The sequence below is a fragment of the Atractosteus spatula genome (genome assembly GCF_055471065.1).
Source record: "Atractosteus spatula isolate fAtrSpa1 chromosome 10 unlocalized genomic scaffold, fAtrSpa1.hap1 SUPER_10_unloc_1, whole genome shotgun sequence".
NCBI lineage: Eukaryota > Metazoa > Chordata > Actinopteri > Semionotiformes > Lepisosteidae > Atractosteus > Atractosteus spatula.
The window spans coordinates 1,421,540-1,442,335 of record NW_028296612.1 but is presented as its reverse complement, the minus strand read 5'-3'; the positions used below and the strand labels follow the sequence as shown (position 1 = coordinate 1,442,335).

The 20,796-nt window shown below is 48.3% G+C and overlaps 2 protein-coding genes across 5 annotated transcripts; both read right to left on the bottom strand.

The window, feature by feature from the left end:
• Positions 1-1,183: 1,183 nt before the first annotated feature.
• On the bottom strand, positions 1,184-13,036 carry LOC148813364 (C-type mannose receptor 2-like). Of its 4 annotated transcripts, none has more exons than XM_088908339.1 (9): positions 12,951-13,036; positions 11,159-11,189; positions 10,025-10,118; positions 8,602-8,655; positions 6,861-7,247; positions 4,119-4,469; positions 3,504-3,595; positions 2,912-3,011; positions 1,184-2,566 (listed from the first exon to the last, which is right to left on the bottom strand). In XM_088908339.1, the coding sequence occupies exons 1-9, from the start codon at positions 13,034-13,036 to the stop codon at positions 2,562-2,564; spliced, it is 1,200 nt and encodes a 399-aa protein (XP_088764465.1). In that variant the 3' UTR covers positions 1,184-2,561. The 4 variants fall into 4 exon arrangements, with proteins under 4 accessions (XP_088764465.1, XP_088764469.1, XP_088764467.1 ...); XM_088908343.1 differs by lacking the exon at positions 12,951-13,036 and adding an exon at positions 12,028-12,145 and having other exon boundaries at positions 11,159-11,217; XM_088908341.1 differs by having other exon boundaries at positions 10,025-11,186; positions 12,951-13,009.
• On the bottom strand, positions 12,292-19,619 carry LOC148813363 (GTPase IMAP family member 9-like). Its single transcript, XM_088908369.1, has 2 exons — positions 19,408-19,619; positions 12,292-15,230 (listed from the first exon to the last, which is right to left on the bottom strand). The coding sequence occupies exons 1-2, from the start codon at positions 19,415-19,417 to the stop codon at positions 14,419-14,421; spliced, it is 822 nt and encodes a 273-aa protein (XP_088764495.1). The 5' UTR covers positions 19,418-19,619; the 3' UTR covers positions 12,292-14,418.
• Positions 19,620-20,796: the final 1,177 nt, after the last annotated feature.

Below are 20,796 nucleotides of genomic sequence, written 5' to 3'. Positions count from 1 at the left end.
CGATTCTCACGGGTCGGTTTCTGATTGGATCAACCATACGTTTCCTTTTATCCGAAATGACCGTAAAATCTCTGGGAGAACCAACTCCAACACAGGTGGGTAGAAGAAGAGACCTTTTTTTTTTACTCTGTTTTCTGTTGATAACCCACCATTTAGTTCTTCTTGATGCTGGCTGTGAAGACGCAGCTGCCGTTCAACAGCTTGCAAGCTCATGAACTGACCGCACAGCACAAGCAGGAAGGTGCAGCAGGAAGCACAGAGCGACGACAAAAAAACCAAGACGTCAAGTCGAAAGGTCGAAGTCGTGTTTTTTTTTAAATGAGATGGGAAAGTTTCAGATCTGGTTGAAAACTTGGTCTGCGTAAGCTGTTCAACCCCTGAAATGTTTCAATTGTAGCAGCGTGAGGAATCCCAGGCCCACCGATCAACGTGGTGTACAGATACGGATTAGCAGGGCTAAGACTAAAGTAATTTTCCGTTTTCAGGCAATATTTCCTGTGTTTGTTGTGGATGGGCAAATACTGTGAGCTATGAAGGACCATGTGCACGCTGCCCTTATTAATTCAATTCCATTTATTTTTATATAGCGCCTTTCACAACAAGGTTGCCCCAAGGCGCTTAACGATACAATTGACGATACATTTTGTCAATACTGTCCGATCAGACAGCGTCAATTCTCCGACAGGAATGGGATGGTCGTTTTCAACAGGTGCGTACATCGCCCAGCGTCACGGGCTTACCAAATACATCCAGAAAGTGTCTTAATATCCAAAATCTGAAGTTAAAAAAAAAAAATCGCTCCGTTTTAGGGGTCTTGCGAGATGGTGTGTGGCATTTCAACACAAATCGTCAACCTTAAAATTCAATGAGTAAAGCCGTCGCATAAATCGGTCTACAGGTGGTGATCATCTGGAAAATTTAAAACGACACAAGCTTCCCCTTCAAGAGTGCGGCTTCATCCCTCTGCTCTCCTCCCCACTGAGAGCTGGTGTGTGGGGAGCGTTCTGGCGCACTATGGCTGCTGTCGCATCATCCAGGTGGGGCTGCACATTGGTGGTGGTAGTGGGATTCCCCCTGACCTGTCAAGCGCTTTGAGTGGAGTGTCCACAAAAGCGCTCTATAAGTGTAAGCAATGATTATTTTGTAGAACAGATCCCAGACTGCAGCGCTTTGAGTGGAGTGTCCAGAAAAGCGCTACATACTGTAAGTGTAAGCAATTATTATTATAATTGTAAGCTGTAGAACTGGGTCGAGTCACACACAGTCTTCCGTCTAGATTAAATGTTGTACTGCACATGATCTGCTGGTGTCCACTGTTCCGTTTTTGTTTTGTTGCTATACAATAAGAGATTGTACTGAACGCATTATGCATTTCTGTACTAAATCCAAACATTTATTCCATCTATCGACCTACACTGTGACAAAGACCTACAAGAAACACTCCTTAGAGCTCTTGCTGGCACAGCGTCTTAAAACTTGAAAAATGTGAAGATTCCTCAGGACAGGAACCAGGGGATCTGTGTGGAGCTGGACTAGGCTGAGGCCTGGGTGGGGTGGGGACAGGATAGAGGTTGCTGGAGCGTCAAAGTACAGGTGTATTCTGGGAAAGCTCAGCGGTCAAGCCCAGTGGAGAAGTGTTCTCCGAGCCACAGGCCAGGCAAGAGCCACCAGTGTCTGGAGCAGTGGGACATCACCAGATGAGATGGCAGCTACAGAGGATCTTATGAAGAGTCAACACACTGATGATTCTGAGAAATGACAGCACTTCTGAGAGATAACAGGGTGAGAGGTGTGGAGACGTGCAGGAACACAGGCCTGGGGGCCTCAGTACAGAAGAAGTAACCCACAGAAACCACAGAAAGATGTGCTGCACGCTGAGCTTCCTTTCTTCTGAGAATGAAAGTGAAACAGGAGAGATGTGTGACAATTACAAGCCTGCCGTCTCGCATTCAGCCTTTCGTAGTTTACAATCTTATTGAAAGCCCCTCACTTGTCTATAGTTTTAAATGTAACCTTCCAGGTGATCTCTGGGTTTTGATTTAATCTAAATCTGTTTGCATTTAACCCTTTATTGCACAATTATTTTACCATAGGTATCAATACACTTTATATTGTGCAACAAAAGACTGGTGCCTTTTGTGCTAGAATCTTATCTGTTAAATGATTTCTTAGAAATACATTTCATTTTACTTTACTATAACTGCATGCATTATTCATACAAACATTAAACTGCAGAACTAAAGTGAGACTAAATAAGTTCAGTCAGCTTGACTAAGTTAAAAGTGGGTGAATAAAGTGGCTGATGGACATTACAGGAACAAGTGAAAGTGTTTCTTTTCTTCTTTTCCTGCGTGTTATCTGGAGCACAGCCTAACAGATTTTGTTTTCTATAAAAAAAAACGTTATAAATAAGACATCTAACAAAATATCAAACTATCACCAAATAAAAGCGTCCTCTTAGTGTTAGATGAAAGACCAGTGTCCCAGTTATCCCAGAGCAGTCCCAGACAGCCTGAGTGAGGAGACTCTGCAGTCAGACTGGAGCACTGTCTCCCCTGCAGTCACACTGCCCTGTGGACACGACACACAACAACACAGATTGGCAACTTCACCAGTAAAAAAAAAAGTGAAAGATTCTACACACATCATACTGAGAGAACAGGACTCTACACACACCTTGACAATTGTACTGAGGGAGCTACACACTACACATACTGTACTGAGAGAACAGGACCCTACACACACTTTACCGATAGAGCTATAGATTACACACACCTTGAACAGAGAGAGCAAACACACACTCAGTACTGGAAGAGCCGGACAAACCAGTAATCAAAGTGTGGTGAGTCCACACTCAGCACCACAAAGACACACTGCAGTGACTGTGTGAAACTGGGGTCCCATATCTCACCTTCGTCTTCCTCAGGGTGGAAAACCAGCCCATCCTTCTGCTCCTTCCATTTCAAACTGATTCTGTTCATCCCAGTGTGCCTGGACAGCAGCCCCCTCATCTGGACAGAGAAGAACAGCACAGACTGCCTGAGAGCAGGGCTGGATCTGGACTGGAGCACCAGCCAGCAATACTGATCCATCACCCTGAGTGTAACTAGTACAGTCTGTACGCAGATCCAGTAATATTCACACAGCCCTGATCATTATAGATATATCATTCTCCACACTGTACACTGATCCAGTAATATTCACACAGTCCTGATCATTATAGATATATCATTCTCCACACTGTACACTGATCCAGTAATATTCACACAGTCCTGATCATTATAGATATATAATTCTCCACACTGTACACTGATCAGTAATATTCAAACTGTCTTTATTATTATAGATATATAATTCTACACACTGTACACTAGCCAACTCAATACACTCAGTGGGGTCTCTCTTAACCCAGGTTAGACATGAGCCCTGTCCAAGCTCTGTCACACTCAAGCACATAACAACCCTGAACAGGATTCCTGGCTCTGAAGGCTGGCAGCACCTACCCGGTTTAAGAGATATTCTCTCACTCCAGGGTCATTAGGGTTTGTCCCTTTCTCCAATTGGAGTCCCACACGCATCACCACTCTCTTCTTCTCTGTGGAGATAGAGACAGACAGGTAACCAGCCTCTCAGAATTACTGAAGCACTCTGATGCACTATATGAAACTGCAGTACCATCTGTCGAGACCGTTCGGATCCAGACCATTTGAAATGACTCAGGATTTAGATGCGTCTGAAAACCCCAGACTCCTGGGAATGATGGGAATTTTGGCGCTTAATTCTGCAACCGATTTGTTCAGGGTCTTAAGATCCAGCTCAGCATTATCAAACCCCTGAGAAGTGGATAAGGGCACTTCTCGTTGAGGAAGAAAACATGAGAGAACAAGATAAATATGGCGATGTACAGATCAAGGAAGAAACGTGCTTGATAGTTTGTCTGCTTTCTGGCATCCACACAACAAGGAGGGCTGAGGACCAGAGAGGACGAGGTCTGATGGGGAAGAGTGAGATAACCCTGGATGACGCGAGATGCGTGACAACGCGAGATGGACCCCCCCCCCCCAAAACCACACCAGCTGTGTCCTCCCTCCCTCACCTCAACCCCACGATCGACTCACCGCTGAAGCAGAAGAAGGGCAGCTTCTGATCGCAGCCGGTGTCGTTCCAGTACCCTGCCGAGCTGCCCGCCATCAACAGTGAAGCACAGTCCTCGTTTCCGGCAGCATTGTCAGGGACGCCGCCCGCCCAGTTGCGGAAAGTGTGGTTGCTCGGGCTCGACCACTTCCAGGGCTCCATGAACAGGCCGATCCAGACGTAGTTACCCTGCGCCGTCAGTCGGACCTCCTCGTTCTCGCTCCGGCTCCTCACGCTGGCCAGGTCCGTGTGCTGCTCCCGGCAGGACCTCTGGGCTGCGGTGAAGTTCTTGTTCGTTTCTATCAGGAAGTAGCTCCCTGCAGCGTCGCTGCCCTCTGTGAAAACAAGTCGGAACCAAAACCTGAGAGTCGAAATCAGAGGTGGGGAACGTCCGGCCCATCCATCTGGTCTGGCCCTGCCAAGGCAACCACAGGCGTAGAGCTTGGCGATAACTCGATGACGATAATTACCACGATATAATTTTAACAAAAGTTCGATAAATGTTCACGCGTTGCGCAGGATATGCGCATGCGCCCCAAATACTGCGCGAGTGCGCGCGCGCGTGTGTGTGTGTGTTGCAGACCGGGCAGCTAACGGATTTGTTCCATGTTTCTGCTGTTCGGCAAGTGTTGTGTTCTTAAAATAAAAGAGTTGTTTCATTTACCGATGAACCGTCTGGTTTCTTCAACTTTCACTCAGGAGGAAAAAAAAAATCTGCCTTTAAACTTGAAAGAAATAATGATTTGACATTTATCGTGATAATAATCGACATCGACTGATATGAAACTTTTTCTCGGAATAATGGTTTGGGCCATATTGCCCAGCCCTACACAGGCGGGACTTGAAATTCAATAAACCTAGGAGCTTTTTTCATAGCAACATACATTGATATTAAGTGATTCATAATAACGTAAATTTTGAGGGACAAGCAAGGAACGTCCATTACAGAATAGACAGGACACATACGAGTGTACATGACGGGACAGACACACATGCTTCTCGTTGGCTGCCCGCGGACCGTCTGCCTGTATCGCGGTGACTCGGAGGGCAGCCAGTGCCAGACAGGCTGGGAGTGTACACGTTGCGAAAGTGTTAACACACTGGGTTTTACGAACTGCGGGATGAAGTCAAGCAGTTCATGGAGGTGAAGGGAAAACCCGTCGGGGAACTCAATGACAGCAAGTGGCCGTTTGATGGACTGGGCTCCAGACTGACCGACGCAAACCTGGAAAAGCAGTTGCGAGCAGCAACGTCCTCAATGCCGGCTAACGTCGCACGCCTCACCAAAGAGAAGCAGCTCCAGCCATCCCATTAGGGGTGAGTTAATTAAATGTTTGACCAAATATAGCAGGCTAATTTTGAATGGCCCGCAAATGATGTTATAAAATATCCAAATGGCCCTGGGCAGAGAAAAAAAAAAAGGTTCCCCACCCCTGGTCTAAAGGATCCAGACTCTTCAGATTCATTCCAACCGCTGCGTCAGAATGCGTCGAGAGAGTAACGGTCTTGGTCGCGTCGATTCGGGAAGTATTGACTTGGATCACCCCAAGCTACGAAACCAGAACCGAGGAGCCTAAACTCCTCGAAATGACCCTCCCGGCGTCAGTTCGGTCAAACGCACGCGTCGGAAAGATGCGAGTCACCACTGTAGGAGCTGTAGGAAAAAAGTGGGCCATTAAGATCTGTACAAGTGGCCACATACAGAGAGTGATTTATTTTATTTTTTTTATGAGCACTTTAGCACCAAGGAAGCAGCCAGCAACTGAAGGGTTAAGCATGTGCGGGCAGTAATTGTCACGTCAATTCAATAAGAGCACAGGCTCCTATTTCAGCAGGGAAGTGCTTTATATGGTTTTGAAGACAATCTCTGCAGCTCACAGCAGCGGGCAAAAGGTGAAATTCAGTTCTCCCATCATGCTACTCTTTCCAATTATCGCAACACACACACACGAGTTCACCCAGCCAGCATCTCATACAAACGTTCGGGCTCTTACTGCACCAGGGAAGTGTCTTAAATACAGAACAAATCTCTGCAGCTCACAGCAGCGGGCAAAAGGTGAAATTCAGTTCTCCCATCATGCTACTCTTTCCAATTATCACAACACACACACACCAGTTCACCCAGCCAGCATCTCATACAAACGTTCGGGCTCTTACTGCACCAGGGAAGTGTCTTAAATACAGAACAAATCTCTGAAGCTCACAGCAGCGGGCAAAAGGTGAAATTCAGTTCTCCCATCATGCTACTCTTTCTAATTAATGCAACACACACACCAGTTCACCCAGCCAGCATCTCATACAAACGTTCGGGCTCTTACTGCAGCAGGGAAGTGCCTTAAATACAGAACAAATCGCAAAAGCTCACAGCAGTGGGCCGCAGGTGAGGGAAATTCAACTTGTCTTCCATCATTCGACTCACTATTACTGTACTCACTATTACTATTCGACTACTATTGGACTGTAGCCTGAGCGGATAATTGCAGGTCACACACACACACTTTGCAGACACCAGTTCACTAGGCCAGCACCAGGGAGGAAGCCGGAGGACCCAGGGCCACCCTCCGCTGACCTGGAGGGAACATGCAAACTCCACCCAGAAGGTGACCGCCATCCGAATCGCCCCCCTAGACAAACCGAGGAGCCAGACGAGCCATAGCGATAGGGGAGACCGCGCACAACTCCCCTCAGAACGGGCCCAAGCTCAGATTGTGCCGCGTGCAACGCACCTTGATAGCAAACGAAATAAAAGGAGCAGCTGCAAGGATAGTCGTGCCACAGCCCACTGCTTGCCATGATTCCACAGTTTTCTTTTCCTTCACTATTCCCTGGCTGTCCTGTAGCCCAGCTGGTGAAATTAGACCCGGTCTGGCTGTAAAGACTGATGTTCCCCATGGACCACTTCCAGCTCCACTGGTCCCGATACAGTCCTATCCAGCCGGCATATTGAAGAGGATTCCCCGCAGTCTGGAGGAGCTGCTCGTTGTCCTCTGGGCTGTCAATCACAGCCAGGTCAGTGTAGTTCTCCCTGCAGTAACTCTGGGCTTCGGTCCAGTTCTTCTCCAGGCTCACAAAGTGATACTGACGAGCGCAGCAGGAGGGGACACCCCAGAGCCCTGGAGAGAGAGAGAGAGAGAGAGACACACACACATACAGGACACATCAGGGACTCCAAACCCTCCAAAGACACAGAGGAGGACTCGAGCAAGCGTTGATATTAAGTGCATGGATCTTCCTGCGAGTCTCTCTCAATGCCTCGATGGCCTTGCAGATCTTGAATACTTGCATAAGGGCCCATCGTGGTCATCGATATTCAAGACTGAAAAGATCCAGTTCCTTCAGCACACTCCCCAGGATGTATCTGGTAAATCCCTCCTAGACCGATACCAGAGCACCTTAGTAATGTCTTACTAGTCTGCTGTACAATATAAACATACCACTGCCCGTGATTTGAAATCTGTGCTTTTAACTTTGTATCCTAGCATTGTGTTCTGTTTCTAACTGCGTGTCAACATCCACCCCTCCGTCTTCTCCATAAGCAGCCTCTCCTGGCTTGGCCTTTCCTATTTTGCTTTGTTTGGGTGTGTTGCCTGCCCTGCTGACCCCACATCTCGTCCATGTTCAACCTCTCCCGTCATCATCATATGGAACTGAATCTCTATTTCCTCTGCTGCTTGGACAGTCTGCTAATCCTCTGAATTGGGTGCGATCTAGACTAATCAGGTGGCTCGTGGACTCATTGCTAATGATCATCGATATAAACCTCATCAAAGTATTCATCCCCAACGTCTGAGCTTAACATTAAGAGTTTCAAGCAGGACTTTATTTTGAGCATCTATGCAATCTACTCTTGGAGCTTGCAGGATGCAAATAACTTCCCATTTGCATTTAATATTCAGCTGTGAAGCCATAAAGATTTGCAAAGTTCCGTGCCTGAGTGTTGACACAATGACAGCATTGTGGTTTCTGCTCCAAGCTGGCCTGCACACAGGGCATAGAAAGTCATGTGTGACCAATTCAAGCCGTCACACACAGGACTGGAAAAAATGGGATTAACTCCAGTGATCTGGTCAGGTCTTCCTGCTTCCTGTGCTCATGGGGGAGATTCTTACTTGTCTGCAGTTGTACTGGTTAGTACTGAGGTCATACTGGTTCCATAAAGTGCCGTCACAAGAATAGGACTTCAGTATCAAGTTCCTTCTCAGGGGGATCATTACAAGATATAAATGAACTGGCTTCATCCCTCTGCTCTCTTCCCCACTGAGAGCTGGTGTGTGGGGAGCGTTCTGGCGCACTATGGCTGCCGTCACATCATCCAGGTGGGGGCTGCACACTGGTGGTGGTGGAGGGGATCCCCATGACCTGTAAAACGCTTTGAGTGGAGTGTCCAGAAAAGCACTCTATAAAGTGTAAGCAATTATCATTATTATTATAATTAAGAATGAAAAGGTCAATAATAGTGACACTGACCTGTGCAAAGCAGGGTGAGATATACATTCCTCAACATGATTCTGAGCCCCGGACCTGCAAACACAGATAAATTAGGTTAGGACTAGGTTCGCATGCACTGAATAAAAGAGCAAGGAATGTGGACTAAATGGTTTAAGTGTACATGCTGTTATATCAATAGAACCGATTGATTTTTAATTACAGCACAGCATGTCTCTGTAGTTTTGTTGCGTGTTGTCAAAAGCAGCCTCATTTTAAACCTCTGTCAGCGACTGCAATGCCATTTCTAGTTTCCAGTCAACAGCAGAAAAAGAGGCCCACCATCGCTGTTTTTCTAGGAATTACCTGTCTGGGTTGAGCTTTCTGTCCCTCTGCCCTCTTAGGAACGATCCGTCTCGATCCCACTCCCCGTCTCCATCTGAGAAGAACGTTGTCTCTCTCCCAGCTCCGGGATTTACGTCAGTGTGATATAATCTCACTGACCCTTGAGCCCTTAAAGTCCTATCAGTTCTCAGAACCTCTTACTCCCAGACTCTGGTGTAAAAGTAACCTGCCTTCATATATCTGCTCTATTCAAATTCTATGGTCTCCTTTAGGGTAGCCTATTCAAATCGCATTGGTCTGCTGTCGTACCATCACTTTCAAATCACCTAATTAGGGCAAAGGACCTCTTTCTAACAGCCTAGGGGTCAAGTGGAGGTCAGGGCCTGGCCGATCTGTGATCCTGGGAAAGAAGCTCAGCCTATTAATCCTTCACTCTCGATCTCTGAGTTTTTCCTGGGATAGAGTGAAGAGGTGGAGTGATCGAGTGTGCTATTGTTTTTCTCCGTGTTGACCTGGTTTCTTGAATAAAAGTCTTCTTATTCGTAATACTTATATAAAAGACAGTATAATATCAACATAATATATAATAATTAAAATCAATTAAACTATTATTCAAGTAGCATAAGTAGGCTTTATGTAAGTACATAATATAAATATGTAAGTATATAATATAAAATAAAGACAGTATAATATCAACATAATATATAATAATTAAAATCAATTAGAATTATTATTCAGGTAGCATAAGTAGGCTTTATGTAAGTATATAATATAAAATAAAGACAGTATAATATTAACAATATATAATTAAAATCAATTATACACATTCTTCTTCAAGTAGCATAAGTAGGCTTTATATAAGTATATAATACTTCTATAAAGACAGTATAATATTAACATAATATACAATTAATTAATATAGAATTATTATTAATTATTCACGTAGCATAAGTAGGCTGCAAAGGAACAAGTAAAAGTTTTATTCAATGCTGAAAAGAGAAGAGAAAACCTTCACTTGTTCCAAGTGATAAGGACTACTTTCTCTCTCCAGCCACTCGGCGTATAGCGAAGAGAGGAAAAAAAAATTCAAAAGAAATGAAGAAAACACTAGACAACCTACCGGTTATAGGAGTGATGAAGAGGACCTGGTTGCGATCACTCCCGAGCTGGACAGAGCTCCCACCCCTCCTCACTGGACCGGATCTCCGGCGGGCCTGCCCAGCATGTGGAGGTCAAATGATGGGAAGAGTCTGACCCCTGCCTATCCTGCTTCTTCAGGACGGAGGATTCCAGTTGAACTTTGTCATCATACTTACACGAGTGCTTACACCACTATAGTGAACCATACTTACACGAGTATAGTGAACAGTGTTTCTCATTAGTGTCTCAGGTGCAGTGTATAAATAGAACAGATGGCTGAAGAAGGCCAGGTCCATCCTCAAGGACCCCAGTCACAAACTGTTGTCCCTCCTCCCGTCCCATAAACAGTACTGAAGCATTTCGGTCCAAGTCCAACAGATTATGGAACAGCTTCTACCTCCAGGCAGTAAGACTGCCGAACAGCCCACCTGCAGCTCCTTCAGCACATCACCTGTAATGGCTACAGGGACTCACAGTTTTCACTGTATTCAGCATAACTGCACTACATGTATATACTGCACACACCCTGGACACATCGCAGCTCTACTCCTATTGAGTTTTATTCAATTTCAAAAATATTACCTCAATTTTGGGATTCTTGGGGGCTCACAGAAAGAGACATTTTCTTGTCAGCAACTACTACTACTGCTGCTGCTGCACGCCGTATTGTTGCGCATTGGATCAATACACTTCGATTTGAACAGCAGACAGGAACAATAACAGTGTAAACAACAGTCTGGTGCCAGTGCACAATTGTCAGAAACTGCGCAGATGCACAAACCGAGAAAAGTATACAAACGAGGCAAAAGCAATTCGGCGAACAGTGCAAAAATAATAGTGATTGATAAATAGTGCAATTTCGGCTTACACGCGGTTGTCGTGGGTGTAGTGGTGTAGGGGTACAGTCGTTGGGGGGGTACAGGAAGCGAGGAGAGATCAGAGGACGATGGGAGGGAGTGGGGGCATCCCCAGCTTGACGGCTCGGGGGAAGAAGCTATTTTGGAGTCGAGCTGTGTGCGACTGGAGCATCCGGAACCTTCTGCCAGATAATAGGGCGGACAAGGTATGAAAGGCTGTGCGTCTGTGGTGTGCAGGAGGAGCCCGGCTGTTTCACCTGGTTCTGATCCAGACGTAGGCCAGTCCTGCTGAGAAGGCGGATATTTAGAACCGGTTCTGCCCAGAAGAAACAAAATATTGTTGAGGTGGTTGGTCTGGGACACTATCGTCAACAGAAGGCCTTTTAAGTTGGCAAAATTGTGCTTTTAAAAAAAAAAAACCAAATACCAAACAAAAGGCGCACTTTGATTCGGTTGAATATACGGCCAGCAGCCATATCACCCTGCAACTCACCACTGGCAGCCCCCCACTGGAGCCCAGCAGGTGTGAGCCTGGTCAGTACCTGGAGGGGAGACCTCCTGGGAAAAACTAAGGCTGCTGCTGGAAGAGGTGTTAGTGGGGCCAGCAGGGGGCGCTCTCACCCTGCGGTCCGTGTGGGTCCTGATGCCCCAGTATCGTGACGGGGGACACTGGACTGTAAACAGGCGCCATCCTTCGGATGAGACGTCAAACCGAGGTCCTGACTCTCTGTGGTCATTAACAATCCCAGGGCGTCTCTTGAAAAGAGTAGGGGTGTTACCCCAGTGTCCTGGCCGAATTCCCCATTGGCCCTTACCAGTCATGGCCTCCTAATAACCCCCCTCTCTGAACTGGCTTCATCCCTCTGCTCTCCTCCCCACTGAGAGGTGGTGTGTGGGGGGAGCGTTCTGGCGCACTATGGCTGCCGTCGCATCATCCAGGTGGGGGCTGCACACTGGTGGCGGTAGTGGGATTCCCCCTGACCTGTCAAGCGCTTTGAGTGGAGTGTCCAGAAAAGGTGCTATATAAGTGTCAGCAATGATTATTTTGTAGAACAGATCCCAGACTGCAGCTCCCCCCCCCTACACGAACCCCCAAAAAGCCAGAATGCAATTTGCCAAAACACACCTGAATATACTAAAATCCTCCAGGGAGGAGGAAGAGCAGGTCCAGTGGACGGATGAGGTCTGGTAAAGCACGCCGCCTCCCGGTTTACAGAAAACAAAATGAAGCCTTCAAACACCTTCCCTACAGTGAAGCATGGCGGAGGTTCAGTAATCGGGGTTATTTTTTTTTTGCCAAAGTTTAATTAAATAAAATGGCAGCAGTAGTTTGCGGGCAAACGAAACGTCTTTTTTGCGGGCTCACCGGGGGAGGGGAGACAAAATTAGCTTTTTTTCCTTCATTTTTTTTTTTTTAATTTATGCTCAACAAAAGAAGCAATTACAAAACAACAGTCCATATAACAATTCAAGGACAGAAAGATCGTCAGGGGGTGCATATCACCACATAGATTCAAGTTATGAAAAAAAGATTAGACACATTCAAATTAAAATAATACCCACGCCGCTTTCAGATTTTTGCACTTCGAAATAGTCCGCAAACACACCCTTACTTCCATTTTAAAATGTTCAAACAAAGGGTTTTTTTTTCCCCCAGACCACTTCATTTTATGTATATAATAACAATTAAATTTATTACTACCGAAATTGTAATATGGTTTTCGATGGGGCTGAAACTTAACATCTTTTCCCATCAAAACAAATATCACTATTGGTCTCTTTTTTTTTTAAATAGAAGTCTGCAACTTAATCCAGATTTTTTTTTTTTACCACGGGACATAACCAAAACACATGCTGAATAGTTGCAGGGCTATCGTCACAAATTTACAAAAGTTACAAAAGGAGGTTACAGAAGACGTGATCGTCACGGAAGCCGGGTCGGTCTCCCGTGGAGAGTGGAGTTTGGACCCCCCCCCAACGCCAGGCGGCGATTCGGGAAAAAGACAGGGTTCAGGGAAGACACACACGGGAGGGTTTATTGGGACTTACGGTGAAGTAGGGAAAAATCCGTAGGCAAAGATATCCAGGGACGTCCAAAGGGAAGTCAGGAAGCAGTCCATAGCCGGGACATCCATCGGGAGACGACCAGAGACCAAGAAATACGGAGCTCAGTGGGTCGGGAAGCATTAACAGGAGCTCGGGGGCGGGGGAGTATACTTAAATAGTGAAGCTGAAACAAGGCACACCAGGCAATACCGCCGGCCGTCATTAAGAGAACAAATGTGAGGAGGTTGAAGCGCCCTCTGGCAGAGAGGATGGGGACCGTGAGCATAAGAGTTCAATAGAAACGGAATAAAATTAACTCAGCCCGGGCTCAATATCAATAGAGCTGCGATGTGTCCAGGGGGTGTGCGGTACGTTTTGTCCAAGTAGTGCGGTTATGCTGAATACAGTGAAAACTGTGTAGGCATCACGGGTGATCTGCTGAAGGAGCTGCAGGCTGTCTTACTGCCTGGAGGAAGAAGCTGTCCCTTAATCTGTTAGACTCTGACCGAATGCTCCTTAACTGGAAACAACTGAGTCGATTACAGTGACCTGCGGTCGAGATGCGGTCTGACCAGGTAATCCACACCAGGCGATACCGCCGGCCGTCATTAAGAGAACAAATGTGAGGAGGTTGAAGCGCCCTCTGGCAGAGAGGATGGGGACCGTGACCATAAGAGTTCAATAGAAACGGAATAAAATTAACTCAGCCCGGGCTCAATATCAATAGAGCTGCGATATGTCCAGGGGGTGTGCGGTACGTTATGTCCAAGTTGTGCAGTTATGCTGAATACAGTGAAAACTGTGTGTCCCTGTAGGCATTACGGGTGATTTGCTGAAGGAGCTGCAGGCTGGCTGTTCAGCAGTCTTATTGCCTGGAGGTAGAAGCTGTTAGGAAAACCAGCCTGCTAAGAGTGGGCGTTCTCTGTCTGTCTGTCCTGTGATCATCCGGCTTCTCCTCCCAGACCTCTCCCACCTTGTGCCGGTTTTTTTTTTTGGGGGGGGGCGTTGCCGAGACCCCTTCTGCGCCCCTTTGCACGGGGAAGAAGCCTTCTACAAACACAGCTCGGGTGGGCTAGGAAAGAGGAAAAAACCCCCAATAACATCCACCACTGGAAAAAACGATCCAAATCTTTCTACTCTCTCTCTCTCTCTCTCTCTCTCTCTCTGATCGGCAGATACAATATCGGGTTTCCACAACTTACACGGGTAGCGGGGGCATCTGTGCCCGAAACCATACTGGGAACACTTTATACAGGAGTAAAAAACAAAAAAACACAACAACATTCATTTAAAATCAGGGCAGGGGGGGGGCGGTTCACGGATTTCTGGAATGCGATCAAGGCGGGGGGGGGACGCAGGACAGGGAAAAAAAACGAGAACTGGTTCAAACGTTAGAAAGCAGTTTTGGGTGGGGGGGGGGGGGCAAAAGCAGCACCGACGGTCTCCTCTTCCGAAGCCTTCGATTGCGCGTTTAGTTCTTCCAGCACAACAGATGGAGTCCCTGCTGCCTTCTCCCCCCGGGACATCTCTGCCTTCTGAAGGACCGCAGGCACGCGACGCATCGGCGGAACAATTTCCAGATCGGGTTGCTCCCTTCCTCCGGGTCCCGAGACGGCGTCCCTCCCCGTGCAGGTTCGCTGGGGTTCCCTTCCTCGATGAGGGGACGCCCGTCCGCGGCGGGGTCTTCTTCGCGTCTCCCGGGGCTCGTCCGCTGGGTGTAGTAGGCGCCCCCGTTCTCCCGCACCAGCCCCTCGATCTTGTCCAGCAGCTGGGACACCTGCCGGCGGTCGCCGGCGTCCCGGTTGTTGAAGACGTGGTACCGGTTCCCACAGGCCTCCAGCAGCGCCTTCAGCTCCGCCTGGGCCCCCCGCAGGAAGTCCTCGACGGGGACTCCTTCCAGGTCGTCGCCGTAGGTGAACAGGACCACGGCGTGCCGGGTGACCCCGGGCCCGAAAGCCTGTTTCATCTGCCCCCCGATCCTCTTCTCCCCCTCGGTGAAGCGCCCCAGCTGCAGCACCAGCAGGAAGGCGTGGGGCCCCGGGGCCGACAGGGCCAGGCAGTCCCGGATGTGGGCTCGGCGGTCGGGGAGACCTTCGTCGAAGAGGTCCGGGGTGTCGATGACGTGGAGCGGCCTCCCGGGGGCGTCCGCGTGGGCGCTCCCGCACCGCGTCGTCACGGGAGTGGAGCTGAGCACCGAGGGGAACTCCTTCCTGCCCAGCAGGGTGTTCCCCGCCGAGCTCTTCCCCGTGCCCCGCCTGCCCAACAGCACCACCCGCAGGTGAGCTGGCGCAATTACAAAGAGGGAAAAAAAATTGAGACTTTGATTATTGTGTTCGTCCCTTATTATTATTATAATAATAATAATAATAATTGCTGACACTTATAGAGCGCTTTTCTGGACACTCCACTCAAAGCGCTTGACAGGTCATGGGGGATCCCACTACCGCCACCAATGTGCAGCCCCCCCACCTGGATGATGCGACGGCAGCAATAGTGCGCCAGAGCGCTCCCCACACACCAGCTCTCAGTGGGGAGGAGAGCAGAGGGATGAAGCCAATTTATAGAGGGGGATTGTTAGGAGGCCATGACTGATAAAGGCCGATGGGAAATTTGGCCAGGACGCCGGGGTTACACCCCTACTCTTTTCGAGAAACGCCCTGGGATTGTTAATGACCACAGAGAGTCAGGACCTCGGTTTGACGTCTCATCCAAAGGACGGCGCCTGTTTACAGTCCAGTGTCCCCCGTCACTATACTGGGGCATTAGGACCCGCATGGACCGCAGGGTGAGCGCCCCCTGCTGGCCCCACTCACACCTCTCCCAGCAGCAGCCTTAGTTTTTCCCAGGAGGTCTCCCCTCCAGGTACTGACCAGGCTCACACCTGCTGAGCTCCAGTGGGGGCTGCCAGCTGGGAGTTGCAGGGTGATATGGCTGCTGGCGTAGACTATTATAGATAGTCTACGACTACCCATTCACCTCATGTGTATTGATCTATTGCTCCCGTACAACTATTATTATCGCTTGAACTTCCCAATAATTTTCTTTTTGAATTTTTTTAATTCAATCATTCCATCGTCTAAGATGACAATTTTGTTGTTGTTGTTGTTTTTTTACAATTGGTGCGATCTAATCCGACTGACTGCTCCCTCACAGTCATCCTCACCGAAATCCTTTTGTTTTGCTGTTGCTTATCGGTCATCCTGGTAAAACCAGAATTCTTTCGTTAAACGTATTAAAAAAAGTATTCGCCCACTAACCCCCCCTGAAAAGGAACTCAGAACAGGGGCATGCATTTATACACACAACTTCTCTTCCTTGTTGAGGTGCAAACGATAGATTCACTCCATACTTGAGCCCAAAGCATAAGGTTTTTAACTACAAATACTCCTAATTAATTGACAATTGTTTTACATCTATCCTCTTTTAACTGTGTCATCCAACCCAGAGGAGAGGCAGATTCTATCCTAGCAGGCTGGACAGGACAGCAGTCCATCACAGGGCGCAAACACACACACACACACAGAGACACGGTCCAATTTTTCCAGAAGCCTACCCTACCCTAGGTTCCACCCTACCAGTGTGTCTTTGGACTGTGGTAGGAAATCCACACACAAAACATGGGCAGAACATGCAAGCTCCACCCACACAGCACCAGAGGAATTGAACCCAGGGCCCTAGGGCTGTCAGGCAGCAACGCTAACCCCCCGCACCACCATGCCTGCCCCAACTGCTTGCTATGTACATTTATAACGGGCTGTTACAGCATTTGCACTGAACTGGAATTCCATATTGAGAAATGTCTCTCGTTCACATCAGCCAAGCCAAATTGGACGCCCACGGGACAACTTGGGAAGAGCGGTATCCTTATTTCCTTTACAAGGACACAGGAACCCGATTCTTCTTCGAGCCACCAGCCATCTCGCCCTACAACTCAAAGCTGGCAGCCCCCCCCCCCCCCCCCCCCACTGGAGCCCAGCAGGTGTGAGCCTGGTCAGTACCTGGAGGGGAGACCTCCTGGGAAAAACTAAGGCTGCTGCTGGGAGAGGCGTTAGTGGGGCCAGCAGGGGGCGCTCACCCTGCGGTCCGTGTGGGCCCTGATGCCCCAGTATAGTGACGGGGACACTGGATTGTAAAAAGACGCCGTCCTTCAGACAAGACATAAAACCGAGGTCCTGACTCTGGCCATTAATAATCCGAGGGTATTTCTGAAAAAGAGTAGGGGTGTTACCCCAGTGTCCTGGCCAAATTTCCCATCGGCCCTTACCAATCATGGCCTCCTAATAACCCCCCTCTCTGAACTGGCTTCATCCTTCTGCTCTCCTCCCCACTGAGAGCTGCTGTGTGCTGAGCGGACTGGAGCATCATCCAGGTGGGGGCTGCACATTGGTGGTGGTAGTGGGATTCCCCCATGACCTGTCAAGCGCTTTGAGTGGAGTGTCCAGAAAAGCGCTATATAAGTGTAAGGCATTATTATAACTTGAGCTCATCCACTACACCGTAATGGATGCTGAGTTGAATCAACACTCCAGGAACTAAACACACTCATTCGGGTTTCACCTAGATCGTCTGGATTTTCACTGGAATGGGACTTTGAGACTTTCTGGCTCTCCGAGCTTCTGGAGACAGAAACTGGTCGAGCATCGATGGGTTTGCAGGGGGGAAGGGCGTGTTTCTCCTGCATGTAACTACCGCGCCTACCTGTGACTGAGGTATGAACTCAGGTATGTCAGAGGAATGTACCCCGAACAGTTCCTCATTCTCCTTGCCCTGCCTGTGGTTTCAAGAACAATAACATCACTTTATTAACCCTATAAAGGTTCTAGCATGAGGAATTATCTTGTCGCAGACCCCAGCCTGCTCTCCAGGAGACACACAGACGGGGGGAGAGAGAAGCTGGGGGGTCAGGGCGCAGGGTCGGCCATTTATAGGGCGCTCCTGAAGCAGTTGGGGTTCAGGGCCTTGCTCAGGGGGGGCCCCCAACGGAGTAGGATTCCTCTGCCGGCGGCAGGATGTGAACCTGCAAACCCTTAACAGCCACAGGCACAGATCCTGAGCCCCAGAGCCACTGCTCCGCCCCTGAACACCCTCCTGTTTCCTAGCTCGGGAACTGCATCTCGTAAAACACACACAGCTAGGGTAGGTGCACTTGAGCCACGCAGAGAGCTTAGAGCCTGGTTTCTAGGCATGGAGACAGCATATTAGCCCATTGTGCATTTCCATTGCTGCGTGGACTGGAGCAACTGGGCTAAAGACCAGCCTCTTAGGACTGGGATTTGAACCCACTTCTTAACTGCCCCCCCCCCCCCCCCGGGTAGATAACGAAACAAAAAGAGAAAGTCGCAGGATTTTGCTCGTCTGCATTTCTGTGCTCGTAGCAGTGACTCTCCGTTGCAAAGTGTTGCTCTATTGCGGTTGTTTTCAGCAAAAAAAAAAAAAGGAGCAGTTCAGGAATGCGGTTTCCTCCCTGGGATGAGATGTTTGATAAGATCAGATCGCTTTTTAAAAAAAAAAAACCATTTCTGGCATGAGGAACTCGTCTTTCTCGCAGACCCCAGCTGGCTCTCCCTGAGACACACAGACGGGGAGAGAGAGAAGCTGGGGGGGTCAGAGGGCAGGGTCGGCCATTTATACGGCGCCACCTGGGGCAGTTGGGGTGAAGGGTCTTGCTCAGGGGGCCCCCCAACGGAGTAGGATTCGAACCGGCAAACCCTCCCAGCCCCGGGCGCAGATCCTGAGCCCCAGATCTTTCTAGTGATTTGATCTTTTTTTTTTTGTTGCGGAGCGGTCAGATTATCGACTGGAGGTTTTTTTTTTTTTAAATGAAAATAGTACAACCGTTAGTCACTCGCGTCATTGCCGATTAAAACTGGCGCAAGCCCCACAGTACAATAAAACGGACAGAAAGGGGGCAGCGCAGTACTTCGTATGCGTGGAATCAATTTCTCTCCGTGCCTATCGGATCCAATCCTTTGTCAGCGACGCACCCGCTACTGTAACCCCGGCTCACATCGCCTGAAACAATATCGACGAGAGGATACCAACGCTGATAAACGGTCGAAGTAAATAATAATAATAAGTAAATTGATTCTTAAAGGGTAAAGAGCTTTAGGAAAATATGTAACAAGGGTGTAACTGCTGTGCTACGTGCAGATTCTTAGAAGACAGTTTGTAAAAACCGCCTAGATTACTAAATCAGCCGAGGGTAACTGGTGCTTCTTCTTTCGTCTCTATGATGTGATCTGTTTCGTCTTTCCCTTGCATTAAAACATCTTTATAAAAAGCCCGTACGGCCTATAACAAGTTGAGTCTCCGACGCGCCCTGCAGAGTGACAGCAGGGCTCCCAGTATTGCAATATTGAGATAAAGACCTTACTCAGGTGAGAGCTCTCTCTCCCTCTCTCTCTCTCTCGTGGCTTCCTTGACAGGTATATTTCCAGGACAGATTAAAAAAAAAACTTACTTTTCTCCATCACCGCTGCACTGTTATCGGGTTTCGCGTCTTGGCGCTCCTGCCGGGAAAGTCAGTCTCCGCAGGGAAAAACACACACACACACACACTGCTGATCGAATTGTGAAGGGGGAGTGGTTGGGACCGTCGGATCAGATGTTTGGGTGAGTGAAAGTCTGTCACCTACTTGCGACTGCCCGGCTCTGACGATCCCAGGCAAGGACAGCTCGGAGCGACTGAACGGGTTGGATCAGTTGAGGAGGAGGAGGAGGAGGAGGATCTTCAACTCAACGTCATTCCAGCCGGAGCTCAAGTTTGACACCCACACTGTATCCCCCCCCCCTCCCTCATTGTGCCCTTCCAGAAAGGTTTCAGGACAAAACTAAATAAAATAAAATCTGACGATGTAATAATACCCACGAGTGGGAGGGAAAAAAAACCCACTTCTGGTCTCCGGGAGGAGAAAAATAAAAAAATAAAAGTCACATTTGTGAAGTCGCAAATATTAAACACGGACAATAAAAATGAAAAAAAAACTCGAAAAACAACGACAATTATGTCCGACCCGGACAGAAGACAGCCCGGAACAAAAAAAAAAAAGAACTTTTTGAACAGCTTCCCAGCTTTCCCATTAAGGAAAACCTTAGAAGTGTCACCGAGAGAAACCGTCCCATCCCCGTTTATACCGTGTATACTGTGCTCTCTACTGGTACAGGTCTCTTCGCGGGGCAGCGATCGGGGCTCTAGCTACAGGGTTGTGCAGGTTCGAATCCTCAGTGGGACAGTGCTGTGGCACCCTGGAGCAGGGCGCACATTGCCTCCCTAATATACCCCCCGCTATAGAAATAGGGTCAAGTGTACAGTACTGTATGTTGCTCTGGATAAACGCCTCCATCGCTCAAATCAATCATTGGTGCTTGGTTTCGTCGGTTCCTGCTCGTCTCCGTGAAAAATCTATCTGTTTTGATTTCTCACGATGTTCTGGTCAGGTGCGCTATTAACATATACGGAATTTCTAAAACGTGGTTTTACGTTATTGGTCATCGCATGACACAAGAGCTGCCTTCAACCGGCGAGGACAAGCGAACAGGTTGGCTCAGATTTTTTGTTGTTGTTGAATGAGGAGTTCCAGGCCGAGTTCATATCAAAACTGATCATGTTTTCAGACGGTGTACTTTCAGCAAAGCTTTCCGGCAAGAAGAAGAAAAAAAACATTAATATCATCGCAATTCAACACCTACTCGTGAAAAGAATATGATGGGTAGCGCCACATTCAAGAGCTTTCCAGACATTAAAAGCAGGAGACGGAGAAAACTCTCCAGACCAACGGAACGAATTCTCTAGAGGCAAACACGTCACTCGTGCTGAGCTTTCATAACGTCATCAATAAACCGCATGTAC

What these genes read in the sequence shown, in the direction of transcription:
- LOC148813364 (XM_088908339.1), bottom strand. Translation starts at nt 13,036, where the DNA reads ATGGATGTCCCGGCTATGGACTGCTTCCTGACTTCCCTTTGGACGTCC. An exon ending in GGATTTTTCCCTACTTCACC is followed by an intron (nt 11,190 to 12,950) that starts GTAAGTCCCAAT and finishes CCGCCTTCTCAG; the next exon opens with CAGGACTGGCCTACGTCTGG. An exon ending in TCTCACCCTGCTTTGCACAG is followed by an intron (nt 7,248 to 8,601) that starts GTCAGTGTCACT and finishes CTCTCTCTCCAG; the next exon opens with GGCTCTGGGGTGTCCCCTCC.